This window comes from Sciurus carolinensis, chromosome 12 (assembly GCF_902686445.1).
Source record: "Sciurus carolinensis chromosome 12, mSciCar1.2, whole genome shotgun sequence".
In the NCBI taxonomy this organism is placed as follows: domain Eukaryota; kingdom Metazoa; phylum Chordata; class Mammalia; order Rodentia; family Sciuridae; genus Sciurus; species Sciurus carolinensis.
This window is the reverse complement of record NC_062224.1, coordinates 65,402,018-65,425,614: the sequence shown is the minus strand read 5'-3', so window position 1 is coordinate 65,425,614 and position 23,597 is coordinate 65,402,018. Positions and strand designations below refer to the sequence as shown.

The window sequence follows — 23,597 nt, the reverse complement described above, 5'->3', positions numbered from 1 at the left end:
CATGGCACTTTTAATGATTTGCCTTATTATAGTGTCCAAGCATCTGCTTCCAATTAGTAATTAACAATGTCAATATGCAATATTCCTCATTTGATTTTCAGTTAAACTCTTTTTTTTAAATAGCTGCATTCAATAAGACACAGAAATTAAGAGTTAATAAACCTTCAAAACAACTCAATAAAATATGTAATTTCAAAACTCTATGTCCTCTAAACCACACAAGGGAACAGCAGAATGAAGTTAGCCAAGGCTTCCCTTTGTCATTAAAACCAGAGGACACATTTTACAAAACCAGGAATAATGCATTTTCAGTGTATTTGTATGAGCAAGTCTTTTATATAAATGTGATTGTGCTTCAAAGCTGTATAACATTTCAGATCATAACATGTAATATGCTAGAAGCTATATTTAAATAAGGCAAATAAAAGCATTAAGTAATACCTTCTTACAGAGAGCTCGCAGCTTGAAAGCAGAAAAATGAAATGCAAAGTGTTCATAAAAGATTTAAGGAAAAACTACTAACATTTCCTCAACCTTCAAGTCTGTTAAAATTATTGGTACTTGCTGGGGGTAGTTAATAGGCTTAATGCCCTTTATAGATTTAAAAAAGGAAAACATTCCATTTTCCTGAAAGTCTGCAAAATGACAATACTCTTCACAAAATTTTCTCTACCATATGCACACTAATGATTTTTATACATATATATATATATATTATTTGAGTTAGGCAGGAGGAAAAAGAACTTAGAGTTAAACATGTACCTTTTTGTTAAAGGCCCAGATTTTGTCCCATTCCATGTTTACAACTGAACGTGAGGAGCCCTTGAAAAACAAAAATAAAGTTATTTAAGGATGAAAATTATTAGGTAGAACTGTTTTATACTTGAAGCCAAGCTCAAGTTCAGAAAAAAAAAAAAAAAAAAACTTGCAAATTTAAATTGTTACCCTTAAACAGCTTTTGTCAAAGCTCAGTGTACAGACTGCTCAGTCAACATCATGTATTTTACAGAGAAAGACTTCAGTTGCCTTTGTCCAATACAAGCTTAGGAGTTTCGGCCATTACCAATTTTCCATTATTACAAATAAGTGCTAAACTTAAAAAATTCTGCCTTGTAATATAAGGCATAAACAAGGAATACAAAGGACAAAGATGGTAATATCCAGAGAGAGATTAATAGAAATACCTGAAAATTCAAAGAGAGACATTAGAAAGAAACCATAATTCACCTGAGCAGCAATAAACTGTTTCAGTCCTTCAACTGTCATCCCTCTTCTCAGTACACCTCGAACTGTAGGAAATCTTGGGTCATCCCTGGAAAACATTTTTAAACGCCAAGTTTTGTTTGTTTTTTTCAATGTGCAGATGCATAGAAGATACTTAATGAATCATAAATTGTATTCAGCTTGTTAAATATTTGGACTTAGAAATGGTTACAGTTGGGGCTGGGGAGATAGCTCAATTGGTACGAGTGCTTGCCTTGCAAGCACAAGGCTCTTGGTTCAAACCCCAGCACCACCAAAAAAAAAAAAAAAAAAGAAAAAAGAAATGGTTATAGTAATTGTATAGATCTCAGTATCAATGCATCCAAGTTCATGGAAGAGAAAAACTACTTTCTAATTACATACTATAGTAAAATAGATGCACTTCTGGAAACAGCAAAAGTACATTTGCCAAAAAAAAAAAAAAAAAAGATATGATGAAAGGATTACTTTCAAAAAAGGAAAACATTAATACATTTTCATTTGATTTTATTTAACAAATATTCAAAGTCCTATTCTACATATTACCATGAGAATCAGAGATGATAAAACATCTGTATATAAATACACATCCAAGAATGTGTATGTAGGTTATTGATATTCTGCAGGAATTTTCAAACCTCATTAAGTTTAGAACAGTATACTTTGTATGGGATCCAAAATAAACCTGTCTTTTACCAGCTCCATAGTAAAATAGTAAAAAATGGATATTTTGCAACTTGGTCATTAGCATGTTGATACTAACATAAACTAATGTACAAATTTTTGTTAATCTAAGCTGGGCTCTGTGCTGCATGCCTATAATCACAGCAGCTCAGAAGGCTGAAGCAGGAGGATCGCAAAGTTTGAGGCCAGTCTCAGCAATTTAGTGAGGCCCTAAGCAACTTGACAAACCCCTGTCTCAAAACAAAAAGTGATAAAGCATTCCTAGGTTCAATCTCAAGCACCACCTCACCCCTTGCCAAAATAATTATTTTTTTGTTAATATATGTTAGAAAGAAGTTTCCTTATACTTCTAAGTGTGATAACCAGGATTCTTTTAAAGATATGCAGCTATGCTTGACATGGTGTAACATAAACCTGTAATCTCTGCTACTTGGGAGGATAAGAGGAGGATTTAGAGTTCAATATCATCCTATGGAACTTAATGACCTGCCCCAAAATAAAATAAAAATGGACTAGGGATATAGCTCAGCGGTAGAGTGCTTGCCTAGAATGTAAGAGGCACCGGGTCTGATCCCCAATCCAAATGAATCAATGAATGAATGAATGAATGAATGAATAAAATAAAGATAAGTGGATATAAAATCACTTTCATTTTTATACCCATCTTTCTTATTTAAAAGAATCCCATGTGAGATATTAATATGCTACAGAACTTAAAAACTCTTTCTAGGTCTGAATCCTTTGGGTGATTGCTTCACAAATATGGGTTCTCATATGAGACAGAAACCATTTACACTCTCACCTCAATTTAGGGGTATTTTGGCTTTTCTGGAAGCCAGCTGAAAGAAAAATATCAGGACCATAGCAGTGAAGAAAATGGTAACCAGATCTAAGAAGGAACAAAGTCAAACCACTTTTCTATTAAAAACTTTCGTAGAACTCAGATCTGAGTTCTGCAGAAGACGTGACTCATGTATATTTCATTCCCATATGCCCTGGTCCACAGTGGGCATCCATGTTTGCAGCATTAAAACAAGGAGGGGGAACCCTAATGTACTGGTTGAAATGAAGGTGTGAACCAGGAATCCTATAGGCCTATTACACCACCTTCCAGGTCTAAAGCAGTTTAAAAAAAAAAAAAAAAAAAAAAAAAAATCACTGGTATAGGTCTTTTGTTTCTTTTGTCAATTCTGTAATATTAAACATACCATCCATCAACCAGTCCTTCGTTGACAAACCACGTAAGTTTTCTTTTAGACAGCACTGTGTTGTTAAGATTTAGTCTACTATATTCCCAAATATATGGCTTTCTTATTCCTAAAGCTTCAATAATCCAATAAAACTGCTCATCTCTGTCATGATATTCTGTTGTTCTCAGGGCATGTGTAACACCTTCAATGCTGTCAACTATGGGGCAGGCAAAATCATATGTAGGATAAACACTGGAAAAAAAAGAGAGATTGAAAATCAACATGCAATATTTTATCCTCACAAAAAATATTTATAAACAGCAATACTAATCTAAAACATAGCAGTTTCTTAAAAACAAACATTTATGACTCAAAAATGAACATATTTATGACTCATAACTCAATGTATATCAAAACATTATCAGCTTTTGAAAATCGTGGTCTGTTGGGTACAGTGGTACAGGCCTGTAATTTCTTCCACAGGTTGAAGCAGGAGGATTACAAGTTTGAGGCCTGCCTTGGCAATTTAGTGAGTACCTATTTCAAAATAAAAAGACCGGGGGATGTAGCTCAATGTCAAAGTGTCCTTGGTTTAATCCCCAATACTGGGGGAGATGGAAGATAAGTCAGTGGCCCACTCAACTTTCAAATAAAAAGCAAATTTGTTATTTAATACACATCTGGGTATTGACTTGGCAAATTCTATAATCATATTTCTGTAATGGCCAACATAAAAATGGTAGAAATCAATATGCAATACTATGATAGTTTTGAAGGAATTTAGTTTTCGAATATTTTTTAATAATCCCTGTAAAGGTCTTAACAGTGATATGGTTAAGTGTATTCAAGAATAGTATTTTAGGGCTAGGGTTGTACCCCACAGGGCCCTGGGTTCAATCCCCACCACCACATACACACCTACTCCAACAACAACAAAACTCAACAACAACAAAAAAGGAGTAGAACAGTGTTTTACAAGTTAAAAAAAAAAGAGAAAAGGAAGAAAATTAGGTTAATTACCATTCTGTTTAAAATGGAATAGCCTTAAAAACAATCTCTGCTTAAAATAATGTATGTGACAGAACAAAACTCAACTTTTAAAGATACATTACTGTCTTCTAATTTTAAGACAACTTAAGAAGCTACTACATTTTACTTTGCAATTATTTGACACTGAAAATGTGTATCCAGATCCACTTTCCCAAGAATTTACTTACTAAAACAAGGAGCAATCACCCTAATAAAAAGAACAAATGTACATAACAACACACATAAGTGTTTGTCTATATATGGAGACACACCTGCATCCACAAGTTTATTAAATAAAGTCACATTAACTAACCAGATAAATCATTCACATCCACTAAGAAATTATAATTTGGGTTGGAGTTGTGGCTCAGTGGTGGAGTGCTTTGTCTAGCACACGTGAGGCACTGGGTTTGATACTCAGCACCATATAAAAAAATAAATAAAATGCAGTTTACTGTGTTCACCTAAAACTAAAAATATTTTTTTTTTAAAAAAAAGGAAAGTAAAATTCAGCATCTATACATAGTAGATCTTCTTAAAGTTTAAGAAAACACATTCTATGGTTTACTTTGTAAAGTAAGTTTTTTGAGGGGGAGGGTAGTCCATTAAAGCTCAGTGGAAGAGCACTGACCTAACATGTACAAAAATGTACAAAGCCCTGGGTTCCATCCCTAGCATGGGGGTGCAGGAGGTGGGGCACAGGATGGGCTGGACATACCCACACACACACACATAAAAAAACCTATTACCTTTAATACCTACACAGTAAAAATAATAAAAGTTTGAAAAAAATTATTTTCTTGCATTGTTTATATTTCTGTATATATTTGAAAAAAAAATTTTATAGTTGTAGATGGACAGAATGCCTTTATTCTATTGTTTATTTTTAATGTGATGCTAAGAATCAAATTCAGTGCCTCACACGTGCCACGTAAGTGCACTGCTACTGAGCTACAGCCCCAAACCCTCTATATATTTTTACCATCACTTTTCTGAGTCAACTTATGACCAGCAAAATCAGAATTACAGAAAGAGAAAAGTTCTTCATCTAAAGACATACACCACTGTACACCTACCTAATCGATACATAAAAAGCAAATTTAGGCAGACTCAACAACTTTTATAAATGAAAGTGATCTATGATATAACCTTAACTGACAAGTGAGCCTTTACAGATGGCTTGCCAATTAATCTGTGGATGAGCAACTATCCTATTTCCTAACTATTCTGAATTTACTCCATGTGTGTAGGGAGGATCAGTGCAAAATCAAGAAGGCTATCTAGCATCTGGAAAGAGATTGACTTACTTGTATTTATTCCCAGTTCTTGGATGTGGTTGAATTTTGCAGCGATAAAGAGTTGGGTCCCTCATGCAACCATTGTTACTACTCATGTCAATTTTTGCTCGTAAACAACAGGACTGACCAAACTGGCTCCCTTTTTTCATTTCTTCCCACATTTGTAGATTCTTCTCAACAGCTATAAAATGATAGGTTATATTACATTTTATATAATGCATTAATATTAACTTGGTTGAAATTACTTTGCAATCAATGCAAATTTTCATTTTATATTGTAAACATGCTCCATTAGTTTAAAAACACTCTAACAGTTAAAATATCTGACACCAAGAACATTTCCTTATGAAACATATCTGACAAAACAGAAAATACACTCTAAATATGTTGAAAGGATAAAGTCAACCCATTTCACTGATGTGGCAATAAATAAAGGGTAAGAGAAGAGGATTTTCTAAAAGTTTCTTTCATTTGATATTTCCCATTTTCCCATTATGGCACAACTGATCAAGCCTTTCTCTTCTCCCCCGCCCAAACTTAACACTGTGCCTTTAAAGTAGAAGCATTCTCTTCCTTTGCCGCCTCATGCCCAGGGGACAGAGCAGTTTGGCCTGGCCCTTGGGGCCCACAGGCGTTGGCGCTGCAGCCCGTGCCCGTCTGAAGAACACGGCTCGGGCTGAGAGCCTGAGCCCGTGGGCTCCCTGTAAGTCCCTTCAGTCATCCCAATGAGAAGCAGGAAACTCTTGGATCCGAGAAAACAAGAGATGACAGAAAAAAATGATACAAGAAAGAAATTTTAATTCCACAGAAAAAGGACTCTATATCTCGAGTGACTATAGTACTACCTATACCAGGATATTGAAACCTGCCCCCTGTAACTATAAGAAAGAAATAACCCTTCTTAAATAACCCTTCTTGCTGGAAGCTTCTGAAGACATAATAGACAATTTTACCTGCACTCAAGAATCAAAATAGATTCAAAAGTCCAGTTAACATTCTTTGAAAATGAAAATAAAAGAGGCTTACTATAAAATTTGAATTTACTATACTTTCCAAATGTGACACTCAAGATTTAAACATACTGTAGAAGTTCCGGCAACATAATTACATAATGAAAACAGCCCAAATAAGAAGCTCAGGACACAAGTTTTGAATAAGAAAGGTATGCTCATTAGTCATGTGATATTTCAGAGATACAGGGTAACACTAAGCTTATATTTTATACTCACATGTATCCACATGCTGAGAGGAAGACCTGGGTGCTAAAAGCATTACCATCAAACATTTTAGAAATGGTAACAGTTTTGTCCCTGAGTTCAATCAGGGTCAGGGTCAGCACCATCAAAAAAAAAAAAAAGTATCTACAAATGTTAATTATTTAAATTAAAAGAACTATAGAATATCGCAGAAGGAATCCTTCAAATAAAATAAATGCAATGCAAATGACTGAATACAGTAAGAAAGATATTAAGGACATGGATACTTCATATGCAACTGCGATGCTAATAAAAGCAGTAAGACTATAAAGATGTAAGACTATAAAGATGATGAAGAAAAAAGATTTCTAAGAGATTAATCAATGTACAAATCATAATCTCAAAAGGATTTTAAACTAGTATGGTTCACACACAAAAAATTGTGTACTACTAAAGAAGCATAATAAAGGAATATCAATTAAAATATAAGACACTAAATGTGCCTTACAGTTTTTTCTATGTTTGGACTCTATCCTCTGTTCACGTTCTGCTTTCATCTGCTCAGCAGGAGTATCATCCACATAAGCCTTCCCTTCTTGAATTAGCTTCTCTGCATATTTCATTATAGTTTCAAAATGATCTGAGGTATAAGTAAATTGATCTGGTTTGATATGTAACAATGCAACATCTTCCAAGATAACCTGCAATAAGAAATCAAAATAACCATTTTGCACTTTCTTGTGTATTTTCAATCCTTGATACTGCATTCTGAGCACATGTCAAAAAACACCATCAGTCTTTAACAGCCTGGAATGGTTGTGGAAATTGTATGATGACAGGTCAGAAAAGAAAAAAAAGAGAGATAGATATTCATTATATGATCTTCCAAATTTCCAGTTGGGAAAGCTGATCTCATGATGAAGCTTTCCATTTACTCTGGAAAAGCTGGTTGTTATTGGTTATACTGACAGTCATTTGCCCCCTCTGTAGTTCTTCTGAATGAAGATGATATAAGAGGCTAGAAAACACCTTTTCCAATACCTATTTAGTGTTTCTTTAATTCATAAACTTAAGATTATATGACAAAAAAAAAAGATTATATGACAAAAAGGAAACCTGCCTCCAACGAAACTGGTACTCACAGGAAAATATAGCACGTAGATAAATTCTACAATAATTAGAGAAGAGAAAAATAAATTAAGTTTTTTGGTATGGGAGCTCAATATTTCTGGCTTAGGTCTTAGATAAGGACTATACAGATGAGAGGTAAAAAGGAGCTGTGAAACAAAATTTATGTTCATACCATAAAGGTATCAGGTCACCCTCTACTTTTAATTAACTTATCTGAAAAACAGGTCATCTACACTTTTAATTACCTTCTCAAAATCTTCCTTTTCTTTTTCAGGATTTGTGTCATCAAATCTCATGATCAGTTTCCCTTTAAAGTTAACCTGGTAGTGCTGGTTCAGAAGAGCAGCTTTTGCATGCCCAATGTGTAAGTAACTAAAACAAAAACATTTCACAAAGAAACTCATTAACAAGTTTTAACTAAATACTTAAACTTAACCTTTTTGAGGAGAACTAAACAAAAATCTTTCTAATTGGTACTTCAGTCATTTTATAAGAAGTACTATTATAGAAAATCTGACCCTAACAGAGACAAAAGACTGCAACATTTATAATCATAAGAAACTTTACATATAAAAGCTCACAAAGGGAAAGATATTTACAAACATTACAACCATAGGAAAATCTTTTTCTGTTTTTCAAGAGGAATGGTCATTCAGTTAGAAGAAAATTGCTTCCAAAACTGTTGCCAATGCTACCTGGTAGTGTATCTTTAATAAGACAGTTGCTATAGGGAACTGGATACCCACCTAATACCCACTAAAGAGTAGCACCTCTGACACTGTCACTGTCATGATGGCTAGATCAGAAAGCATGAGAATTAGGAATCCAAAGAAAAGTCACTTTATTTCTCTAGGCTTTAGTTTTTTCAAACACCAGTAAAAAGATTTTAACTAAAGTGATATGAAAAGTCTAACCTAGCACCAATAGTCCATGAATCTAAATCTTATGAAAATACCATTCTGTTCCTATAGGCAGCTGACAATAAGGAATCAGAGGCCTTGTTGATAATATTACATATCAATCTCCTCCTCTATCAATGTTGTTGATAAAAAGCAACATCCTATACCACTTTTGTTAAAAATACACTTAACTGGGCAGAAAACAAGGCATGAAGTAGTTTAAATAACTAGTTCTCAACAACTTTTATTAGTGTCAACTGATAATGGTAGCAGCAGTCACACTGTTTTATGACAGTCACTAATAACACAGTGTAGCTTTTATCTCAGTTGATATCCAATACAGGAGGGAAAAATGCAATCCCTTGTGTGTCTCTGCATTATTCTTTAAATCAGTCAATCTTTAAGAAATTCATGCCACATTCCAGATCAATGGTTTGATTTCAGGAAGGGTTTATATGCAGAAGTTAATACAGACAAATACAGTGCAGTGCATTTAGAGTTATTCAAGCCTTTGCGTATTAAAACAAAGAACTCTATGTGGTGGGCCAGATGAGTCCTTAGAACAACAAAAAAGGATATCAGGGAAAAAACAATGAAATCCTAGTCTAGTCTAGTTAAGAACAATATATAAATATTGGTTCATTAGCTAAGACAAAAATGTATCATACTAACATAAAATGTTAACATTAGGGGAAACTGGGTATAACACATGTAGGAAGAACTTACTGCACTATTTTTACAAATTTTGTTCATGTAAACTATCCTAAAATAAAAATTTTACTTAAAGGACTATTGTGTGAGCCCCTGCATTCAATCCCCAGTACTAAAAAATAAATAATAAAACCCCAAAAAAGGACTATGAGTTTCCAGAAAGAAACAGAAATACTATGTGCAGTTCTCTTTAGGTGTGTTGCACTTCAATAAGAAGTCTAACAATCCCTATCCACTATTATTTGACAGTTAAAAGTGTTAGCTTTACATATGGAAATTAAAAAGGGGGATGAGAGGCTGGAGAAGAAACAGTTCCGAGCTCAGCATGCGTGAGGCCCTGAGTTAGATCCTGACCACCAAAAAAAAAAAAAGGGGGGGGGGGGCAACAAAATGAAAACATAGCTTAGGCTTAAATAACATTACATGATTCTGAAATAATGTGTACCATTCTAACAATTCTGAAACCTCAAGAAAGTTAACAGGATTATAAAATATTCACAAAAAAACTCAAATAATCAGCTCAAAAGAAAATCTGTGTTGGAATAGCTACAGAAAATGTATTAGTAGTGATGCTGAATTAGGATTCTATCACTCATAACAGACACAAGCAACATGATTTTTAGTTGCATGGACTCTGAAGTCAGATGGTGTAGGTTTGACAAGTTACTTTTTAGTAACTGTATGAACCACTTTTTGAAACCATTTGTAAAACAGATTATAACAGTGCATTCCTCACAGGGCTGGTTGGATTAATGAGTTATTTTATGTGAAATACTTGGTAGTATATGCGCATATAGACAATATGTATGTAAAATACTTGGTATTATCTTCTATATACATGTTAGCTAAGAGTAAGACTAAAAGGCAAAGTCAAGACTTCTGGCTTTCAAATAAGACACAACTCTTTAGCAGTAAAAGGGAATATGATCAAAATTATTAATATTAAGAAAAACTGAATTTTGACTTACATTTCAAATCTCTAAACTTCATTAGGCCTAGAGCATGGTCTCTGAGATTGACATAATGTAAATAAACATATTCGTCCATTTATGAAATAAACTATTAGGAATATTTTATATTGTTAAACACAAACAGCTCACTATTCCAAGAAATAACAAAGATAGAAAATTTCTTTCCCTGTCAGTTTCTATTGCCTACATGTTCCATTTATCACAGGAGGGTAAGAATTTGGCTACAGACTACACAATCTGAAATTTAACTAAATTTGGGGAAAAAAAATCATCTTAACAAAATATTACATAATACTTTCCAAAAGGTTAAGTTTCTAAGTAAGGCTAACAGCTTTAGTAAGACATATTTTATAATATAAATACCAATGGAAGGACTCTATTACCAAGCTTAACCAGTATGCTTCAAATTGGAATACAGGTCAGGTGCAGTGGTGCATGCCTGTATTCCTAACAGCTCACTCGGGAGGATGAAGCAGGAGAATCATGAATTCAAAGACAGTCTCAGCGACTTAGTGAGGCCTTAAGAAACTCAGCAAGACCCTGTCTCTAAATAAAATATAAAATGGGCTGGGGACATGGTTTGGTGGTTAAGTATCCCTGGGTTCACTCCCTGGTACCAAATAAAGAAAAAAAAAAAAAAAAAAAAAAACTGGAATGCAGATATGCAGACAGAAATTCTCCTCAGCCTTAGGGAATGCCAGGCTGGGCCAAGCCAGCAACCAGAACAGTCTATTATGTATCAGAGAACATAACTCTGATACATAATAGTTCATGAGTATTTGAATGGATGTATTCTTAAACATTTAAGCATACAACTTTTTGTTGTTGTAAATGTTCTATTTTTTAATCCCAGAGGATTAGGGAGTTATGTAGCTCCCTAAATGAGCTATTCGAACATTATTTTCTGTGGGTGCGAAGAATTAAAGAGATTGAGAAATCTGCTAATAACAGAAAAAAATGGGTAGGAATGAAGAGTTCAGGACTACTCTTCATTTACTGGGGTGGAGGGGAAAGCTGCCATAACTTCTGCTAAACTAAAAGCATTGCTCAAATGCTCAGGATATAAATACAAATCCTTATTTAAAACTGCCGCCAATCTCAAAATACAAAAAAAAAAAAAATTTAAATCTTCTTTTGTGGGTATTTTCTTGATTTATATTTAAAAATCTGGAAGACAGCTGAGTGTGGTGGCATATGCCTATAATCCCAGCTACTCAGAAGGCTGACACAGCAGAATCATAAATTCCAAACCAGCTTGGGCAACTTGGTGACATCCTGTCTCAGAACAAAAACAAAAACAAAAACAAAAACAAAAACAAAAACAAAAACAAGGTGGGCAACAGATATACCTCAGTGGTGGAGCACTCATATAGCATACACAAGGGCCTGGGTTTAATTCCCAGCACTGAAAATAAATAAAAAAAATAAATTCTGGAATAAAATTAAAATGTCATCTATTACTGCAATAAAAACTACAAACTGACTATGAATTAAATAAATACTAGCTGTTAATAATTAAGAAGCCATAAAAATGTTAAGAAATGTTAAGTTCCACAATTAAAATACTACTTATGTCCTTCTATATCAACCTATCAACCTATCAATAAAAGCATTTAATAACTGCTTTAAAGCTATTTCACTAAACATATTCAAGGATAAATATGAGTTGTATTTTCTTACCCACTAGCCTCTGGAGGAAACCTGACAGTAACCTTTCCCATCTCCACACCAGGAAGCTCAATAAATTTCCCAACATCTTGTTTTTTCTCAGATGCCTAAAAAATAGAACATTTACAACAACAAAAAGTTGCATGCTTAAATGTTTAAGAATATATCCATTCAAATACTCATTAACTATTATGTATCAGACATGACACTGGTTATGAGCAAAATGATAACTAATACACTATCCTTGTGCTTGAGAACTCCAAATCTGATGAAGGAAGTAAATAAAACCAAACAAGCAAAATCAATATGTACAGGGTGCCACTGGAGCACTCAGTTGAAATTAACTAACAGTATCTAGGATCATCACAAAGTTTAAAAGGAAGGAAAAACCAAGCTAGACCTTAAAAAGTAAAAAAATAAGCAGACTCTGGAGCATTTTTTTCCTACATATTCTGTGCCACATGCCCTTACAGAATCAACAAAAAGGCTCTGAAGAATCCCAGCACTCAATGGGCAATAGTTTAAGAACCTGAGAACAGAATACGCAGGAGAAAAAAAGATGGCACAGTTGTAAAGTACTGGGAATGGGAGCTGGGATGTAGCTTATTGGTAGAAGCATGAACAAGGCCCTGGGTTCAAGCACAAGCACAAAAATAAATAAATAAGTAACTAAATAAGAGATGTTAGTTATATGGAGTTTGGATTGCCTAAGGAACATACATTGTATCATCACAATTTTTCAGACATATGAAGAATAGGGCTTTACGTAGTCTAACAAATGAAGTCAAACCAAAACAACGTTAGCTTCTACTTAGAAGCTTTATGAGCAGGAAAAACTATATTTTCAAACCTAGGGTCTCAGATAGACTGAAATATTAGCATTTAAAATAAGCTTACCACTCTAGTTTTGTTTGGAGAAACATCCCACTTGGTACCTACTGACTGGAAGGCCTGCTGGGCTTCAAGAAAGCCAAACCAGCGTTTTACATGAACTGGAGTTTTATTCTGTTTCAATTGTTCCTGCCATGCAGCGTTTCCTAATAGCAAACATAATTTAATAAATCTGTGGATTCAATCCAAAATTCCAATCATGGTTAATTTAAATAAATGCAACTTAAAGTTGTGCTTCTATAATGTAGCTTTTAAAATATGGGTATACACAGAAATGGTTCCTCATACTTTAATATATATTATAGAATTCACAGAATTATTATGAATATTTTTTCAGTTAGATTCACTGAAGTTATCTAATATTAGATCTTTCCCTTATTCCCTCTACACATTCATTGTTAAAATGAACACTTCGTTTCACATTTAAAATTTTTAAGTATATCAACTGGAGAAAACAATAAAATTTAAGATGATCAAGAAATAGTTTGTTTCCTCAGATATAACATCAAAAAAAGACAGTGATGGAAAATTTACTTAGCTCATTAGCATTAAAAAGCTACAATCATAACAGAATTACAGGAGAATGCTACATCTCTTTCAGGAACATTAGGTCAAAATTTAAATTAGGCAAACATGTCATAAACCTATACATGAAAAGTTCAGTCAAATTAGAAAAGACCTTCATTTTATGTTGGTTATTGTTGTAATAATTTAATTTTGAGAAAGTTTAAAGCACAAAAGAATAGAGAACATAAATAACAACTATGCATATACCATAACCCAAGCATTTTGCCCTATTTTATTCAGGTGTTTTTAAAAAAAAAAAAAAAAATTCATTCCCCTTTGTATCTCATCAATCCCATTTTCCTTCCTCCCTACTTTGTAAATTTCTATTAAAGACACATAGCTAGACATTTGTAATCCCAGCAAACTGAAAGCCTGAGGCAGGAGAATCACAAGTTTGAGGTTAGCCTCAGCAATTTAAAGAGACCCTCAGCAAATTAAAAAGATCCTATCTCAAAATAAAAACAAGGCTGGGGATATAGCTCAGTTGGTAGAGTGCTTGCCTCGCAAGCATCAAGGCCCTGGGTTCAAATCCCCAGCACAGCAAAATAAATAAAGAAAGAAAGAAAGAACTGGGAATGTAGCTCAGTGTCCCTGGGTTCAATTCCTAGTACTACTATTTAATCCCATTTCAATTAATTATACTAATGATTTTGTTCATGGTTGTACAGATTGATAATACTCTTCTAAGTAAATTAACACACCTTAAGCTTTAATAAATCGAAGACTCTCACAAATCATAATTACATCACCCTATGTCATTCTCAATAATCCATGTTTTCTCCCATACACAGTATACTTTTGCAAATCATGCTCACATGTCCCTATATAATCATCTTGGCTTCTCTGTTGTCACTTATAACTACACAATCAAAATTTTATTTTTTAAAGGTTCTGACCACCTTCTGGCCTTGTTCCTTATGTGATCTCATGTCATGATAGCCAATCTAACTTCATTCATTATTTACAGTCCTACTGAGCAGTAAACACTTTTTTCAAATGAGAGACAAGTGTCCAGAATAAAGTAATGGCGGAGGTAGGACAAGTGCTGACAGAAACGGGATGAGGGTTTCATTAACAGGAACAAAGACAACTTCAAAGACAAGAGGGGTTAGTGAGACAGAAAACCCCCAAGGACCAAGTACAGGGGATTCTATAATTGGACAGAAATAAGATGGAGCACTCACTCCTCTGAAAAAGTCTTAAAAGTACTTCCTAAACATAACTGTACACATATAAAGAAACACAAAAATACATGTACTTTTCTAAAAAAAAAAAAAAGTTTAATGATTAAAACAATTTTTTGAGAGAAATTACTGATACCTTTTAGAGTAGCCCAAACACATAAATCTGCTAAGGTCATGGAATTTCCAACTAAGTATGTTCTCAGAGACAGGCAATGATTGAGCTCATTGATTGCAGAAGTGAACAAACTGCATGAACACAATTTTGTAGCACTAAATTCCAACCAGTGATCAACCTGTAAACATGGAGACAGAAAAGAAATATACCCCAAACTTAGAAAAAATGTTAGTTAACTTGAGCAACAGTACACTCTTGGATTCCTTAGTTTGAATCATATTTATCTCAAATTATAGAATCCATTATATGGATTCAATTCTGGATGCCTGGGATCTAAAATGGCACTTAACAAGACCCTGTCTTTAAAACAAAAATGGGCTGGGGATGTGATTCAGTGGTTCAATCCCTGGTACAAAAACAAAACAAAAAGAATCTATCTTGTCCCCCAAAAATAAAAATAAAAAATGAAGTTATTAATAAAAACTTAAAAAAGACCTGGAAACTGGTAATAGGAAGGAGTAACCAACTTGAAACAACGAAAAAAGCAGTACTTAGTCTGTAGAATTTAGAAGTAAATAGTTAAAAAACATTCCTTGTATTTTAAACTTTATGACATTTGGAAGAATTAGAGTAGAATACAAATAAGGCGGAGGGAAAATGCACCTTCAGAATGGAACTCCAAATTAATCACTTATGGCTATAATTAAAGAACATACTCAGAAAAGAAAATGGGATCCAAAACTTGTATGTTACTTTTGGCAAATCTCTTAATTTTTCTAGGCTTTTTGCCTAATTTGTCAAGTAAGAAAGTTGATCAAAGTAAGAAAGATGATCTAGGAATTTAGGAAGATTAGATATTCTAAATGCCAATAGAACATCTTGTGTGGGATTAAACATTCAAACTTAAAAGCTATAAAAAATGATTTTTTTTCTGAAAATAAAAATACAAAAAGTATTCTTTAAGCTGATCCATAATGAACACTGTTAATATCCTTAAGTAGAATAATAGTGCATAATGCAGGTGGGGTGGCAAGAGCCTGTAGTCCCAGCTACTTGAGAAGGTTGAGGGGGAAGACTACTTGAGCACAGGACTGTGAAGCCAGTGTGGGCAACACAGCAAGACCTCATGACAAAAATAATTAAATAAGTAATAAAAATAATAGTACATAACAATGTATTAGAAGATGATAAGGCTCCCCAAAAATCAGAAGCATAAATGAAAAAACACAAAGAAATGTTCACTGTTTACCTCAGTATGCTCCATCAGATTAGTGCCATAGAGCCCAGATGTAGTTGCAACTCTAGCCAAGTAGCGAAGTATGGAATTTATGTCTGTGAATACCACATTTCTACAAAAAAAAGAATACAATAAAATACTATGGTTGCTCTCACAAATCAGTAAGTCATAAGACTTAATGAAACATAAAAGTAGAAACCTTAAATATTTACATGTTGTTTTCTACTATAGCAAAACAAAAAAATTTGTTCATTTGTTTTTTACACTGTTTCTATCAAGTTCTGAAATACCCAGCTAAATCTATAAATTTACTTTAGAAAAGGCTCTATATGATGCATCATCTTTCTCATTTTTAGTTTATACATTCAACAAATTGTTTTGTGGTGAAATATGAAAATAATTGGGATATGGAGGGAAAAAATGATTTAAAATAAATCAAGGCAGGATGGGGATGTGACTCAGTGGTAGAGTACCTGTCTCTCATGCATGAGGATCTGGGTTCCCCACCACTACCATGAAGAAGATAAGATAAATCAAGGCAAAGAAGCCAAGAATACACTGCCATAAATAGGCTATTGTCAATTTTATGGTAAAGAAAGCAAATCAAACCCCATTGCAACCAGGCACAGAAGTGTGCACCTATAGTTTCAGCTACTCGGGAGGCTAAGACAGGAGGATTACTTGAGTCCACAATTTTGAGGGCAGCCTGAGCAACACAGACAGATCCCATCTTAAAAAAGCAAAACCTACTACAAGGTAAAATTCTACTTTTTAATTTATTTTTGCAGTATTGGGGACTAAATCCATAGCCTCCCACAGTGAGTTACATCCCCAGCCCTTTTTGAGAAAGGGGGTGTGTGTGTGTGTGTGTGTGTGTGTGTGTGTGTGTGTGTGTGTGAGAGAGAGAGAGAGAGAGAGAGAGAGAGAGAGAGAGAGAGAGAGAGAGATACACACTAAGGACTGAAACCAGAGAGAGAGAGAGAGAGAGAGAGAGAGATACACACTAAGAACTGAAACCAGGGCACTTTACCATTGAGCTACATCTCTAGCCTTATTTTTACTTTGAGACAAGGTCTCCATAAGTTGCTGAGTCTGGTCTCACAACATGGATCATCCTGCCTCAAGGCCCTGGAATTGCAAGTGTGGATCACTATGCCTGGCAAAAATTACTTTTTTTTCTAGTTGTTGATGGACCTTTATTTAATTAATTTAACGTGTGGTGCTGAGAATCAAACCCAGTGCCTCACACACACTAGACAAGTGCTCTACCACTGAACCACAACCTCAGTCCCCCCCCACCAATTACTTTTTTTAAAGAGATGCTAAAACATAAAGAGAAGAGACAACAGCAATGAAATTTTAGGAGCTAGGGGCTGAGGGTGTAGCTGAGTGGTACATTGGTCATCTAACATGCCCAAGGCCCTGGGTTGATCCCCAGCACTGCAAGGAAAAAAATTAGAAGCTGGAAAGCAGATGGAAAAGTAGACCTGAAAAAATTAAATCTTAAGTGGACAAAGTTGAAAACTAAAATTTAAAGTCCACAAAAAACTTGAGAATCAAGAAAAACAGGTATCCTTGGATGTCAGAATGAACTGGGGCTAATAAGGCTTAGCTGAAAGTCCCTTTAACAATCATTCAGAAACATGGGTATTCTCAAACCTTACTCTGCACAGCTAGACTACTCTACTTACCCTACCCTGGAAAAACTTGAGGTTTATTCTCTAAAGAGTAAAATAGTCTTTGGATAATCTGATACCCAAGAAAAAACTAAAGATACTGACATCAGAGGTTCCCCAAATGAACAGCTCATCCTAGAATAAAACTCCCAGTTGACAGAACCACCCCAAACTGAACATATAGCTTAGTAAAAGTTTACTTTTCTAGCATGCTTGAGGTCCTGGACTGAATTCCCCACATCACAGAAAAAGAAAAAGAAATTCTTCGTAAGTCTTTTTTTTTTTTCCCCTTTCCCAGAGATGCCAACATTTTATACTGTGGACTTATCAATCAACTTTTTTCTCATTATTATTGATTTTCAATATTTCTAATTTTCCATCAGAATAATTATAAGAATTTTAAAGCCTTAAATATAAATCTTTCTGAACATTTCCATTTTTATAAAATTTATTTTAAACAGATATAAGTGTAATCAGATAGCTGACAAGCATAATTCTCTGGCTACTGTTCCTGGAGAATGACAAAGCATACTTCTCTCTAGGAACAAAACCTAACCTACCTAATTAGCAAGTAAAACAAGGAGACAACATTTAATGCTGAATATTTTTTAAATGCTGTTCAGTACTAAAAATAGAAGAAAGCACTTACTCAGAAACACGAAGAATATTTTCTTTCCCTTCTTCAACAGAAATGCTGACATCACCTTTCACATGTTCTACCGCCAGCAAAGCTTCTAAAAATGATAGAATGAAAAGATTTATTTCTCTTTAAAAACAATGTAGTATTTATACTTTGAATCATAAAGCAATAGGGATGAGTCAACAAACTAATTTTAAGTCCTGCAAGGAGTAACCTTTTTTTCCCAGTAGGTTATAGAGGGTAAATCTAGTCTTTCGTCTTAGAGAAAGAACAAATTAGAATCTATCATTAGCGCAGTCCATTTGCTTCTGGATATGCTCGGGTTTTGATTAGTAACAACAAAATTAATTTTTTCCTTCCTCAGATGATATTAGAATTGTGCCTCATATAAAAGTCAATAGTATTTGACTGATTACTATGTGGTAGGTACTAAACTAAGTGCTTTATAATCATTACAATTTTTAATCTTTGTCATAACCTTAAGAAGTTGATACCATTATTTATAGGACAGAAGAGGAAATTGAAGCTCTGGGAGGTTAAAGAGTCAGTCTAATGTCCTTGGCTAAATACACGGCAGTCAAGAGTTTAATGCAGACCTCAGTCCAGACCTCATATTCTACAAGAGTTCTACGATCTCTCAACACATTTCACTAAGTTGATTCACTAATCCTTTGTTCCTTAATTTGTTAAGATGAACAACTAGCATTCGGAAATCATTTCCAAATACCATGCTCCCTTGGGAAACAGCACCAGGTCAGGAAAAATTCAAAATTAACCTAGAAAATTGTGCTAGAAATCAAGTGCTATTGTTTGACTGTCTGCCCCCTCTGAAACTTATGCTGAAATTTAGTAGCCACTATAACAATATCTAGAAGTAGGACCTTTAAGAGGTATTTAGGTTAAGAGGCAATGTGGGAATGGGTTTGTTCTCTTCCAGACTCTCTTTCTCAGCTCTTCTGCTGTGTTATGACACAGCAAGAAGGCCCTTGCCAAATGCATCCCCTTGATCATGGATTTCCCAGGCTCCAGAACTATGAGACAATAAACTTCTGTTCATTATAAATAACCCAGTCTGAGGCGTAGCTCAGTGGGATAACACTTTTGTAGAGTTGGCAAGACCTGGGTACCAGCACTGCAAAATACTACTAGTACTACTACTACTACTACTTGTAATAATAAAGTAATAAATTACATAGTCTGTGGTATTCTGCTATATAAGCACAAAACAGATTAAGACAAAAGGAATTATTCAAAAGAAAGATAAAAATCAGTTCAAAAAGACACAGAGGCCAGCTTAGAGGGACTCCCCTGGCATATTGAGGCAATTTGACCATCAAAATGAGATAAATTTTAGCATATGCATGCAGCAGGATGCTATTGAGCAAATACAAGGAATAAACCATTATAGGCAACAAAATAGACAAATACCAAAAACACCATCCTAGGAAAAACAGAATACATGATATGGTTCAATGCATATGGAATTCTGGAAAAAGCAAACAAAGTGACAAAAAGCAGGTCAGTAGCTACCAGGTGCCAGGAATGAGGACAGAGATGACCAAAAAGGGGATGAGGGAATTTTCTGGAAGTGATAGAAATATTCTATATTACTGTTGTGGTAGTTTATACACTACATATATCGCTGCATATTACATGACAATTTGTACTCTTAAAACTGGTGTTTTTAACTGTATGCAAATTATAACTCAACAAAACTAATTTTAAAATATAAAAATTTTTAAATTGAAAATGAAAATAATGTAATACATTGAATTTATTTTGCTATGATTTTTAAAATGAGAATGCTCTTCTCACAGAAAAATATCAACTAACATATAAGAAATACCAACATGTAAATGAAATTATACCCTTTTTCTTTCTTGGTAGTATAGGGGATAGAACCCAGGATCTCCCACATGCTAGGCAAATGTTTTACCAGAGTTACGCCTTCAGACCTGTAAAAGGAACTGTAGAATCAGAAGGTCAACATTTGTCAACCATCATAATAATCAAGTTAGGCAGGAAACATTAATGACTGCTGAAATCAGCATGTAAGACTGAATGAAAAGAAGAATGCTCGTATAGTCCCATCGTTCTCCAATCAAAGTACCTGTTAATTAAAAGGGGAAAACCGCAATGGGGAAAGCTGGCAGATGCCATCTTAAGTGATCACGGTTAGAATGATTAGTAATGGGAAAATCAAATTCATGCACCAAATGATGGGCTGCAATGAAGAATGAGGAATCACTTCTGTAATAAAGAAAAAGGAATCACTCCTGCCAAGGATGCACAGTCTGAAATCCAGTCACAAGGAAACATTAGACAATCTGATTTGGAGTTATTCTCAAAGAGGCTTACAATCTTTAAAGCGGTCAAATCTTTGAAAACCAATGGAAAAAACCTAATAAACTGTTCGAGATTGAAAGAAATTAAGGAGGCATGACAACCAAATATAAACAAAACCTGGTCCCAGATTTTGGTCCTTGTGTTATGGAAGATCCTACTAAAACATTCAGAACAAGAACATATATTAGATGTTAAGAATTCTATCAAGATGTATTTCTGGATTTTGATGGTTATAGGAGGTCAAATGGAGAGATTCCTTCCTTTTGGGCAATGCACACTGGAATATTCTGGGGTGCTGATGCATCATATCTGCAGTATGCTCTCAGGTAGTACAGGAAGAAAAGTTCTTTGTTCTACATCTTCTTTAAAGTTTTAGATTATTTTAACACTAAAAAATAAAATGTTAGACATACTAAAACAGAGAAATTCTAGTCATTCAACCCATCTTTTAAACTTTTCATCTAATTTTATTATTTAAAGATAAAATGTATCTGACTTGAGCCACTGAAAAGAATTAAATAAAAAACCAAAAATAGGGGAGGAACAACAAGAAAAATAACATATATTGTATAAGTGGTCTATAGTCCAAAATAATAACACATTTCTTTAAAGTTCTCTTTCAGAATATTGACAGCAATGTGGTTCTGAATTCCATAATTCACTAAAGAAAAGACTGAATACCTTTAGGGTATACATTCTAAGTAACACTGGTAAAAATTGTACCTACTGGGCTGGGGTTGTGGCTCAGTGGTAGAGTGCTCGCCTAGCATGCGTGAGGCCCTGGGTTCGATCCTCAGCACCAAATAATAATAAAATGAAGATATTGTGTCCACCTACAACTAAAACAAAATATTTAAAAAGAAAACTATACCTACTTATCAATATCTAAAGTGTCTGGAATGTTACCTACAGTCTTATTTGATTCTGGCAACCAACACTATATAGAAAACATTACCCCCTTGCTTTTTTGTGGAGATGGGGATTGAACCCAGGGCCTTGAGCATACTAGGCAAGCATTGTACTGCTGGGCGACATCCCCAGTCCCTACCCCCACTTCCTTAAATAAGGAAACTGTGGGAGACACTAAACAAGAAATATCAAGGTTCCACAAATAATAATTAGCAGCCAGTACTGAACTCAGGCTTCCAAGAACCAAATGTCTTTGCTCTCAACCATGAGGTCACATTGTCTAATACCAATTCAGCTCAAGACTCATATCTATTTCTTTTAGAGTTCATTCATTTGTTGTGAGGTTGGCCCACAATTACTGAAACCAATATACTAAAATGTTATCATTTTTAATGTTTAAAATGGTTATGTTTTTTAGGGCTAGAAGTGTAGGCCATTGCCTAGCATGCAGGAGGCCCTGTGTCCAATCTTCAGCACCACAAAAACAAAACAGCATTCAAATAAACTTAGAACACCACCAAAGTTGAGAAAATAATGAATAATTTCATGAGCCCCATGTGGCTTCTTTGAACATTAGAAAGTACTTGTGTGAAGGAGGGGACAGAGCTCAGTTGGTAGATCATTTGCCTAGCATGTGCAAAATCCTGGGTTCAAACACCAGAACCACACAAAAAAAAGTACTAGTGGATGTATATTATAAATGCACATTAAAAAATAACATCAATAAAGTACTTAAAATTCTTTTGTGTAATTTCTCAAAGTAATGAAATAGTAAGCTCACCAGGTAGTAAACAGTAAGCTATTTACCCACAGTAACCTTGGCCACGTTGAAAAAGCAATTTCAATTCCAACTTAAGATGTATCAAGGTGACAGGTCTGACGTTTACTCTGACATTTACTACATCCACAGGGTGTGCAGCAACCCCATCAATACGCAGCGAATCTGTTTTTAGCAATTATCTCTTTACCACTTTTAAATAAAAATAAAAGCAACTTCAATTAAAACCCTACATGCTAATAGGGCGGTCTACTTTGTTCATTTTGAACCTGACAAATGTAAAAGAAAATTCAACTGAATTCAAGATCTTTTAAGATGACCTGAGTAGAGAGAGAAAATGCTACAACGGAAGTGAGGATATTTCCAAGGTGTTATTTCCACCAGCAGTTTTTGGTCCGCAGAGGAAAGCATTTCAAAAAGGAGAGAAGAAAACTGGCTTAAAGTCATCTGAGGAAAGGTGGTCCGAAAGTCAGCCTCGGGTTGCCCGTCCCAGGCTCACACCGCTCTTCCCTCCGCGCCCTGGGAACTGTTGTCTTCCGCAGCAGATGCCCCCGCCAAGGTGCAGAAGGCGAAAGGCGCGGGGCCTACTCCCCTGTAGATCGGGGGAAAGGGCAGGCCCATCCTCCCAGGCCGTGACCGACACTGCGCCAAGCCGGGGCGCAGCGATGTTCCTTGCCCCGCACCCTCCCCGGCTGATGCAACCCACACGGTCGGCAGACTCAGTCTCTTACCCAGGGGGGGATCTCCTGAATTCACGGTGAGACAGAGCGTCGCCATATCCGCGGGTCGGTTAGTATACCTGTCAGTCTGCCTGCCTGCCTGGCGCCCCAAAGACCCACGACCTGCTGAAAACCGGAGGATGCAACGTGTGCACGCGCCTGACGCCGCCGCAGCCTCCGCCTCGCCCCCTTGCCGCGACCAATGCCGTCATCGCGCACGCCGTTGTGCGTCATCATGGTGCGCCGTCACCACCTTCGCCCTCCGCGGGGGCTCCAGGTCCTCAGTGCCCCGCCCCTCCGCCTGTAGTCAGTAGAACCTACGTGGCTTTCCACGCCGCTGCTGTCGAAAATACTCTGAAGTGGACGGAACTTTACGACACTTCGCAAAAGAAAAACTGCAAGGTTGTCAGACCGTTTCTACTGCGGTTTGGGCGTTTGTGTGAAGCACTTAGCAGAACATGTACTGTGTATTGTAAATTAAAATGTGTTGTATGCCAACACACAGTAAAAGTCCTG

General features: G+C 35.3%; 1 protein-coding gene across 1 annotated transcript in view; it reads right to left on the bottom strand.

Annotated features, from left to right (window-relative positions):
* Eprs1 (glutamyl-prolyl-tRNA synthetase 1) overlaps positions 1-23,285 on the bottom strand; it is a 74,044-nt gene extending 50,759 nt beyond the window's left edge. Inside the window, 12 exon segments of the mRNA XM_047521159.1 lie at positions 763-822; positions 1,228-1,312; positions 3,135-3,368; positions 5,453-5,624; positions 7,148-7,340; positions 8,016-8,142; positions 12,032-12,126; positions 12,917-13,056; positions 14,798-14,954; positions 16,026-16,125; positions 18,339-18,423; positions 23,094-23,285. Coding sequence (XP_047377115.1) covers positions 763-822; positions 1,228-1,312; positions 3,135-3,368; positions 5,453-5,624; positions 7,148-7,340; positions 8,016-8,142; positions 12,032-12,126; positions 12,917-13,056; positions 14,798-14,954; positions 16,026-16,125; positions 18,339-18,423; positions 23,094-23,139 — 1,494 coding nt within the window. The 5' untranslated portion in view covers positions 23,140-23,285.
* Positions 23,286-23,597: the final 312 nt, after the last annotated feature.